The 11,020-nt window shown below is 43.5% G+C and overlaps 1 protein-coding gene across 1 annotated transcript in view; it reads left to right on the forward strand.

The window, feature by feature from the left end:
• LOC133123482 (protein Shroom2-like) overlaps positions 1-11,020 on the forward strand; it is a 48,623-nt gene that overhangs the window by 37,416 nt on the left and 187 nt on the right. The window contains exons 3-4 of the mRNA XM_061233950.1: positions 8,995-9,117; positions 9,861-11,011. Coding sequence (XP_061089934.1) covers positions 8,995-9,117; positions 9,861-11,011 — 1,274 coding nt within the window. The remainder of the gene's footprint in view (positions 1-8,994; positions 9,118-9,860; positions 11,012-11,020) is intronic.

Below are 11,020 nucleotides of genomic sequence, written 5' to 3' on the forward strand. Positions count from 1 at the left end.
AATACACTCAAACCACAACACTGTTTATTCCTCCCCCTTTTGTGTGAACTCGCTGAGTTCCATTACTTTGCATTACCTTTACAGAGTGACTTCAAATGAAGTGCAATGGGACTAGGCCTATGAGGCTAAATAGAATAGGGAAAATGCTATCCTACTCTAAACTCTTTTTTCAACAACCATAGGCTTGATTTATACTTTGGAAGATTAATGTTGTCAGAAAATTGTTGTGTATAATCACACATTCACTGCTGTTTAGACAAAAAAAACGTGGAGTAATGCGTTTCTTGATGTAGTAACCACTAACAGTAACTTGTTATATTACTTAGTTGCTCATTAATAAATTAATAATAAAATTAATAAAATTAATAAATAATAAGATTACAGTGATTCCTTAAAGTAATTGGTTAAATCTTAAACGGATGCATACATTTTCTCATTTGAGGTTACTTTGTTTGACCGTGAGATGAGGCTAGTACAGTGGAGGAACGTGTTGCAGTTGAAACGCAGTGTGAGTCTACTCTCAGTCCACTTGCTGTGAGGCAAAAGGTTTGAGTCGCCTTTATTTCCAACCCTTTATTAGCTTATACGGCTTCAGCCAATCAGAGGATGCAAGCTGGTGGATTACCTTAAGGTAACTGATGTGACAGTCCGCTGATTAGGGAAAAAAAAAAACAATCCCCAGGGAAACGACATGGGCTACACCTGCTGTGACTCCACACACACACCCAAGAAGTAGAAGTGTGTACGTCTGCATGTGTGTGTGTGTGTGTGTGTCCGCTAAGCCCCTTTCTGCAAGGAATGCCTGCAGTCTGGTGTGTCAGGGGTCTTATTTTGGGATGCGACGGACAGGCGGAGCTCAGAGTCCAGCCGTGCGCTGGGGCTCATTGTCCCAGTCCATCTTTGAAGTGTCTGTGGAATGCACTGTCTGCCTGCACAAAGTGCACTGGAGCACACAGCACTCTGACCCGCAGATGTAAGGGTTTCTGAGCCTCCACCAAAGAACTCGGGTACGACTCCGTGGCTCTCCTGCCCTCTCTCCCACTCGTTTTTTTGTTTGGGCTTGTTCTCCAGAGTCTCGTCGGTGAGTTCTATTCTATGTATGCTTAACTTTTAGTTTCTGCTTGGTTTCTCTGACTTTCTCTCCTTGCCGTGGCTCCCCTGTTTATGTCCGTCACGTCTTCAGTGTTGTGTCAAAGCACCTTGTCTTTAGCTCTGCTGTGCAGTAGCTTATGTGTTGCTGGCAACAAATGAGAATTTAGCTTTGAGTTTACCTGTTGCTACAAGGCAGTGAGTACTATTAAATAGTTATACAATTATAGTTGTATGTTTCTATACATGTTGTATTTATAAAGGAGAACCAAAAACAGTAGCAAATTACATTTTTACCTTCATTCGGTGTCTTGTAAAGAAAGTAAATTCCTTTCCCCTGAAAGTGAACTTGGATCAGATTAGTTGTTTTTGTTAGTCCTGCGTAACAGCTGGAATATTAGGAAAGTGCTTTTGTCGCTGTGGACTTTAAGACTTTTTTTTTCTTGATGGTTTGGCTGACGAGTTGGCCAGCCCTTTCAGAGGCTATTCTGTTTGTTTTTAAATGTGCCTCCTCCTCCTCCTCCTTCTCCGACACAGTGAAATGAGCAGGGCAGAGGGGATTTCCAACCCCCCCCCCCCCCCCCTTCCTCCCTGCTGCAGGGGCTCCATTGATTCACTGCAGCCCAAATATCTGCGGTGGTCCCGCTTGTAGCCCTGACGATAAGGCCCATGAATGTGAACCCATTTGCATTTCTATGGAGAGCAACATGTGTGGAGAGCACACGGAACTTGGGCTGCATTTGCATAAGGCGGAGGGGAACATTTTTAAACCTCAGTTTACAAGGAGCCGGAGGCTTCCTCCCTGGTCCGTCTTCATCTCCTCAATTGATTGGTTATTTTTATTTATAAGTTGATTTTGGAGAGCAGTTTGCCTCCCATCTGTTTCACTGTAGAACTTTGTGTTCTTCAAAAATATTCTCACAACATGTGAAATGGAGACGACAAGAATTGTTGGACCACATTCCATCTCAAAATCCGGATTGCCGCAATTCCTGTGTGTGTTGGATAAATTCATTTCAAAGTAACAAAGTTTCTTCGAGCTGATGAATTACACTTTAAAGGAGTCTGCGTGCTAAGACACAATGTGGTGTGTGTTTGCGAGTGTTGTCCAGGGACCATTTTTGGAAGGAGCAGGAACACAGTGGGAGTGGGACCCCTTGACCTAGTGGCCTTGTGGGCCAGCGAGAGTTGACACGGCTGAACGAAAGAGAGCAGGCCTTTGTTTCATCAGTAAACACCAGCGAGCTTCACATACCTTGTGGTCTCAAAGATAAATTCTGCTTTGAGGCAGACATGTTTCTTCATTGAGGTTTCTCCAAAAAAATGTTGTTGTTGTTTTGCCTTGGTTAAAATGGCATTGAGGGAAGTACATTTTTGCCCTCACTCTACTGAGCAGTTGGGCATTGTGTTCTTTCTGGTTTGTCCTTAGTGTTAGTAGTGTTGTGAAAGGGGAGGAGTGAGTCATAGGGGAAATATGGGGGGCGGCTTTAGAGAGAAGGAGAAGAGAGGTTAAAATGGAGTCACATAAAGTGGAATGTGCCTGGAAACAACGTATGGAACCTGAACTTTTTGCTTCTTGATTCATATGCAGTTATTGAAAAGAGGGCACTTTATAGATTGTGATTCCAAATGGTGACTTGTGTAGGTGTTATTTTCCCCCCATTAGATGAAATTGCTCAGAATTTGTTGTTTCTGTCAATCCAGAAAATTCTGGGTTTCAACTGAGATTGAAAGGGATAACTGCTGAGGAATGTGAGCTTTGCTTTTGCATTCTTTCAGGACTGTTTCCTCTTATGAGCTGTTACGCTATTTATGATTGTGGATCCTCCAGGTTAATGCCAATAGCAGAATTATGTTCAGTGTTCATTTACTCCGACTGTATTTTATATGAGAACAAGAGGAATATCTACTTTCTCAGAGTTTAGAAAATAATTCATCAGAGGTGATTTAACACAAAACCTTTTACTAGGCACCAAGCCAAGTTCCTGGTCAGCCATTCAAATAGGGTAGCTGAAAAGGAATCGGTGATTACCAGACCTGTTCAATCACTCTCAAAGTTACTGAACTGTCCGTGACATATTTCTGGTTGTCTACTGATCCAAAATGAAAAGCGCTAGTTGAAACTTGTTATGAGACAAAGTAGAAGGAATCATCAGGACTGTGCTGCTGATTTCCATGAATTTGAATATTCCCCTGTTTTCTTCAACTTAAAGTATTCGATTTATGATATAAATTGAAAAGAACCACTCTTGTTCCCAAGTGTATAAAAAAAAAATTGCATTGTCTGAAAGCAGCAATAAAATGTATATTTGCCCACATGTTGTGAACTGCTGCATTGCCTTGACGATGCCTTTTCAATTCAACCTATATTTAGTATATTTAATTTTCGATAGGGGTGTAGCCCATGGGGCCAGGATGTGCCCCAGAGAGCAGACGACAGCTTGGCTGGGGTGTGGAACAGCTGATCTTGTTTTGTAAGAGATTCGAGGGCCTGTAAGCCCCTGCCCCATGCCGTTTTAACTCTCCATCTCCGAGCAGTGATGTGGCCATATGGCAAGGATGCGTCTTATCTTCTGCGCTGGTCCCAGAAGACGCACATCCAGCGAGGGTCACATAATGCCCCTCATGCTATCTCCTCCCCAGACTTACAATCCGTATGTTTATTACGTCAACAGAAGAATGGACCTCAGGGACAGAAATGGCCGCTCAGCCACTCAAGAACACGATAAGCATTTAGACATTTTTTCAGCAGTGTTATCTTGTCCAGGGTGTACAAAAGATTGATGGTCATACGCACAATCAGTTTTAATATATATATATTTTTAATATCAGTAAATATTATGCTTTCCCAACCCTCTCGTCTATCAGGGTAGTTCTTCAATGATTTTCAATCACAGTTGTTCTCCATTTGGCCAGGAGAGGGGGCAGAGATACCACTCCATGCATCTGCCAATGCATAAATATAGTAATAGAAATATTTGGAATTCTGCTGTAGAGTGACTGATTCAGCCGAGTATCAGTGTCTCTCAGTGAGAGGATAAAATATTTTTTTCTTGATGTTGTTGCCCATGCATTGCTATTGCTGGTTTGTGTGTCGTGCCTTGTTCTTGTCTACGTTGTCCTACTATACTTGTTAGACTCCACACACTTACTTTCATCTTTACTCTTATATTGTTGCAGTACATGACGTGAGTTGGTTTACTTCCAAACAATTATCCTTATGGAATAGTCAATGTAGAGAGTCAGAGCTTTTAAGAAAATTAATTAAATTAACAGCAGCCGAAATATTGAGGAGCCACCCTTGTAATGCCAGAATATTGAGCTGTAGAGGTTACTACTGCTGAAACCGAACTAAAAAAACCAGAGGTAGCACAGAACATACTGATTTGGGTGATACCTGGACTGAGGTGTGTGCTTTAAGCTCAGTCTTTTGCAGGGAGCATTGCAGGATTACCCTCACATTTTTACTTTGGGGAATCTGTGAATTTGCCAACAGCATTCCCTGATGGTTTGGATTTCCCTGAAATCTTTCAAAAACTTTACAGTGCAGGAATCATATTTCATGCACGTTTGGGATTTGAAATGATAAGGTTACGAAGATGATGGCAAAATGTATGGTGAGAGAACTGCCAAAAGATTTCTCTAAAACGGGTGCACAACCAGGGTTGATCTGTTTCAGGATTTTGTGCAGACTTCTGGTCTTAATTATTGAATTGACTCAATCTTATCTTACCTGACACATCTATGAGTACTGGATACAGCTGCAGACTGCAAGTGTATCCTAATTATTTTACTGTGCTGAAGTACAGGCTTGAACCAGGGTAATTCATACAGTTGAGCTGTCAGCAAATGAAAAACAAGGCAATTGTTTGGAACAGAAACCAGTACGTAGAACGGATTTGTGCACCCCTGCTTTAAAAGTATATCTCACAATCATCATGATTAGGTATCAAATATCCTTCCTCCCCAGAAAGATTTTTGTGTAATCTTTGAGGAGAATCTGAGACATGAAGAGGATTTTGTTGCCAACTTCACACAGAGTTTCTCATTGAAAATGTGCCTCCTCACTCTTATTTATGATTCCCCATTGAGCACAATTCTTTTTTCCAGCTGTTTTTCCTGTCTTAAGAGAAAGTGTAAAGGGAAGGATCAGTAGGGAGATATCTGGAGAGCTCTGCTGCTGTTTGATGTTCTCAAACCTTTTTGGCTTTGTAGTTTTGCCTCACTTTTAACATACTAAATATAGTGAGTAGAAGAGAGCTAACAAATAATTCTGTGGTGCTTTAAAGCATTTCATTGTTGTTGTGTGTAAGCTATAGTTATACATGTGTATACTGTATGGCTATGGATATGTGGCCAGATGTCAGTCAGTGCCGGGATTCACTTCCTGATTCCATATTCCCATCTTCCCAAAGTCTCTATTCTCTAAATGTCCCGGAGATCAGTGATCCAGTCTGTTCCTCCTTCCTGTTGCCCCAGGCAGATGAAAATGGTGGATATTGTAACACAGAAAATGCCCTCAGAAAGTGACGTGCATGTGGCCAGGAGCTTTCTTACGAAGATTTTGCGAAGTTCCATGAGGTACGGTATTGTAGCAACCGCCAACCCATTACAATCCAAAAACCCACCCTCCCATCCATCTCGTCAGATGTCCTCCGTTTACCTCATCCCACCCACCAACCTCATTCCAGCCCAGCCCTCCAGCATCCGTGGGAGCAGTAGTTGTATGTTTTGTGTCAACATAGTCCAGTGGTTGTGGTTGTGTCATTCATCACATTTGAATTGTATGTTTCACTCACCTTTGTGTTGTCCCTCATACTGTGTTTGCTGGGGTCATATTGGAATTTGGGGACCAACTAAACTTCCTTTAAGATTGCCTTATTGTCATGATGATTTATGAATGTGAAATAATGGTATTTTGAAAAAAAGAAGGCCTGTATCATTCAGAGTTTTGATGAAAGTCGAACTGACGTGCGATCAATAAGGAGACATTTGAACAACATATACACAGTGCAGGTACAATTTCTGTTCTTTTGGCTCTAGTCTAGCACATTGGATTTGAAATCAAACGATGAATATTTAGATAAAGACTGTCACCTTTAATTTGAGGGTTTTGACATCCATATCAGGTGATCTGTGTCAGAATCAGGGGACCAAAAGTTTTCTGATTAGTCCCTTCCTTAGTGCAGATATAAGAGAGCTTTCAGTATCTGGACTTACTGCTTGGCTTTTGATTGCCTTTGGAGTCTGTCATTTTTTTCACATGAAATGGGCCAATGACTGTGAAGGAAGCCACTTCATCATTTATGTTGCATATCTGGGCAGAGTAGTATAATGGAACTGTGCTTGTAACTTAAAAGTTGCAGGTTTGATTCCCAGGTAGTACACTGTCATTGTACCCTTGAGCAAGGTACCTAACCAAATAGTTGTGTCGATGGATAGGAGTGCCTTCTAAAAGTTCCAGCCAACCAGATCCTCTCTCTGTGGAACTTGCATGTACTCCCTGTGTTTTCTTGGGTTTACTCGGGGTTCTCCCATTTCCTCCCACATAGAATTACATGCATGTCAGATTAGGTGTACTCCTGCCATGGCTCTTGACCAAGACACTGGCCTCAGAACTGGATTGGTCCCTGGGCGCTGCACTGTCTGCCCCTAGGCAACTAGGATGGGTCAAATGCAGAGGTGAAATTACCCCACAGGGTTCAATAGAGTATATTTTATCTTAATAATGTAAAAAAGCTATGTGGGCTGTGGTAATTTTAATGAAGTGCTTGTAAAATTCTGGGTTTATGCATGTGAAGTTTGGTTGACCTGCAGAGTGGTCAGGGCAGATGGACAGATCCTCCTGTCAGTGCTCAGGGTAAGACGGTATCAATGTTAAATGGATGTTATTTTTTGTTTGTTTGTTTGTTTGTTTTACTTGAGACTAACAGTTTGCTGTCTATACCTTCTTCCCACATGCATTACAGAAAGCACCGTTTCAAGGGGTAGGTTCTAAAGCCAAACTGCTACATTTTAGGACGGGTTATTTATTTATTAATTTTCATTTTAGGATGTTAGGTTGTGATCATATTCAGATGAATCAATAGGCCCCTAATTGGTGAAAGTGTTGACACATGCCCTTCTATCAATTTGTTAGATAATGACAGACTACAAAGCAAACGATAAGGAGCCAAAACTGCATTGTGTTAATATCTTTACTTACAAAATTACGAGAAGAACTTAAACTTGTTCAGCCTATTGATTCAATTCAGTTTGCTATATAGCACAAGGAGCAGACTATGAACTTGGAACTTTTATTCTTCCTGGCATGCATTGCCATTTCCGACACAATGTGTCTTAAGAGGGTAAATAATCCCTCTAAACATGAAAAGCAGCTAATTAAGAAAAGTTAACAGTTTGTTAAAATTCTGGGATTGCAATTGTGGTTGGAACGGAAACAAGCATGCACAGGGAGGCCCCAGGACCGTACTTGAGAACTACCTGTGTAAGACATCACAAATGTTAAAAATCAGAGAGAAGACTTTCAAAGTAAAATTAGTTTGGAATTACACAAAATGGCACTGGCTCACCGCCAAATTCTTTGATGGTAGAGAAAGACTTCCACAGCAGCTTGTGTCTTTTGTTTCCATGCTGTCAGCCTCGGGCGTCATAGCATATGTACCTTAACCACTAGCGTACAGGCGGCCTGTAGCGTAGTGGTTACAGTGCATGACTGGGACACGCAAGGTTGGTTGTTCGATATTGTGTAGCCACAATAACATCTGCACAGCCGTTGGGCCCTTGAGCAAGGCCCTTAATCCTGCATTGCTCCAGGGGAGGATTGTCTCCTGCTTAGTCTAACCAACTGTACGTCGCTCTGGTTAAGAGCGTCTGCCAAATTCCATTAATGTAATGAAATGCATCAAAAGAGCCAGCGACCAAAACCTGGAGGCTATCATTGTATTTCTTCTTGGTTTAATGACAGCTGCAAAGATCATCTCAAATTTGATCAATAAATCTATTTTTCGTTCACCTGTCTATTTTAGGATTGCAATAGTTGTCAAATGTGTCAAAATCGCCGATTTCGATGATTTTCTTGTAGTTCTAAGTTGCCATTAGTAAATTGACATTTTTAGTAGCTTAAAGTAACTGAAAAACAGTTTGTATAGTGACTTTATGCAGCCATGTATTGCAAATATGTGGCAGAATATTGTTTGTGGGAAAAATTATAAATGTATTTTGCCGTGCCATATATTATATATGTTGTAATATCTTGATACTTTATTTCAATATACACTCAGTGAGCACTTTGTTAGATATTTATTAGACTTATTCTTTAGCTAGACTTATTGGTGCTGCTGTAGCCTCTCCACTTAGAGGTTTGATGCATTGTGTGTTCAGTGATGCCCTTCTGCATACCACTGTTGTAATGTGTGGTTATTTGCATTACTGTCACCTTCCTATCAGCTTTAACCAGTCTGGCCCATCTCCCCTGATCTCTCTCATTAACAAGCGGTATTTTCCCACAGAACTGCTGCTTCCTGTTTTTTTTGTTTTTCGCACCATTCTCTGCAAACTCTAGAGACTGTTGTGCGTGAAAATTCCATGAGATCAGCCGTTTCTGATATTTGGCCTGAAAAACAGCTCTCTTGACCACGTCTGCATGCTTTTATGCATGCTACATGATTGACTGATTAAATATGTGCATTAACAAGCTGGTGTAAACAACTACCTAATAAATTGTTCACTGAGAGTATTTGCTGTTTGTTTGACTTCTGTAAGGGCAGTGTGCCTATAGCTTTAAGATGATTGTGTTTCTGTTTTTATTTTATTTTGTAATTGTTTTCTCTGTACTGTATGTGTAGTCACCTTTAACCCTGGTCACACCTTTGTTGTCTAACCCATTTCCTCTTTTCCCTTCAGGAGAAATGAACCCGTGAGCCGACCACACTCCTGGCATTCCACCAAGTTCACAGAGGGCCAATCGGACAACGGCAAAACGCAGTTGACGCCCACACCAATCTGGCACAGCAGATACGATGCAAGGTGAACTGGCTTGGGGCGCTCTTGTTTTGACAAACCGTGGAGCCTCAGATGAGCACTCCGTGCTTTTGTCACCTGTCACTTGTCATGCTCTGTGCAAAAAGCACAGTGTGATTGTTGTTTTCAGCCTTTTTGACCTGGGGGAAAGATTTTTTTAAATTCACAGGCCAAACATTTTCCTCAAACTATTTAGGGCATTCAAGTCAATGCACAAGTGCATTGTATTGCCTATGTATTTAAAATAAATTGATTCATTTGTAAAGTGAAGTTCTTCCTCGGTTGTCTTTGGGCGTGCTGACACTGCAAATGCAGATCTGGACATATGCAGGCTTTTCTTTTAATAATCTGGAGCATTTTACATCCTCAGTGATCAAAGAGTCAAGGGTATGTCTCTGATATGGCCCATGTAGCCCCTAGGTTGTCAGTTGAATGGCCATTTACTGGACTTATTGTCCAGTAATTAAGCTGTTCAGCGGTTATGTGTGACTGCTCCAATGCATATTGTTATTTCACAACTTTTTATTTTTAATAGTGTAAGTGTCAGCAAGCAGGGAGAGAGGTGTTAAATCAATAAAAAAATGTAACCTAATATTATGCCCAGTGTGCCCCCAAGGAAATTAGTCAATTTCCCTTGCTTTGTGTGGTAGGGTTTAGGCCTGGAATGCTGTAAAGCAAACTGTGACAAATGTCTGGTGAAAGATCCGTCATGTGAAGTCCTAAATATGTTTTATTTGATTTGTTTCCAGTTCATCTTCCTCCGACCTGTCAGGCTGCTGGGAGCCTGCGAATTTGCGGCGAGTTTCAGACCAGTTCAGCTCTCTGGGGAGTATGGACAGCCTAGAGCACTCTCCACACTCCTACCCTCCAGGACGCCTCTCCCCAGCCAAGTCCAACAACAGTGTGGAGCACCTGGGCGGGGGAGGGGGAGGAGGTAGCAAACGTGATTCAGCCTACAGCTCCTTCTCCACAGCCTCCAGCACCCCAGACTACACCCTGTCCCAGAGCAACGCCGCCTCCACTGAAAACATGCTGTGCAAGGTAGGCCAGTGGGACTCTGGGGGACGCCATAGCAATGGGAGGCACAGCCAGAGCCTGTGCGAGGGGGATCGTCCGGGATACCTGCAGCTCCCCCCGAGCGGAGGCGGCAGGGAGAGCCCCAGGGCTGGGGTCGACCAGCCAGGATCCAGGCACTCATGCTCCTCCTCCTCATCGGGCCGCCCCAGCGCCGGCCCTGTCTGGCACGTCCCGGAGAAGAAGAAAGCTGCCGCCCCCTCCCCGCCACCACCCCTCCCTCCGGTGCGTAGCGACAGTTTTGCCGTTACCAAGGTCCATGAGAAGGGGCTGGTCATCCCCTATGCTGAGGAGCCTGGACCTCGTCCACAACCCAAACCCCAGTCCCAGGGACCCGAAAACTTCCCGAGAACCCACCACCATGTCGTTGAGAGGGGCCCCGACGTCCGCCTCATGTACAGTGCACTCCACAAGGCTGATGGGCTCCACCCCTACATGCCGGCTGACAGCTACAACAATAACGGCCAGTTTGCGAGCTCCAACAAGCTGTACTCTCTGTCCAGCACTGACGTGCGTTCCGGCCAGGCCCCCTATGCCTACGTGCCCCACCGACACCAGCGGCAGTACAGTGACGAGAGCACGTTCTACATGGGACCCCGCCTCGCGACTGTCCCCAGGCCACAAGCCCCTGCCGGTGGGTACTACAGCAGCATGCAGGAGCTGCCAACCAACAGCCACAACCAGGGCCGGACCTCCAGCACTTCTCTTTCTGGTGCCACTGTTGACCCGAACACAGATGGGCACAGCCGGTACTACTGCCTGATGGCCCGCCAGCCCCCGGGACCTATCACGCAGGCCGCCCTGGTTAAGGTGGAGGGGTGGAAGGGTGGGGTGG

The sequence above is a fragment of the Conger conger genome, chromosome 3 (genome assembly GCF_963514075.1).
Source record: "Conger conger chromosome 3, fConCon1.1, whole genome shotgun sequence".
NCBI classification, from domain to species: Eukaryota; Metazoa; Chordata; class Actinopteri; order Anguilliformes; family Congridae; genus Conger; species Conger conger.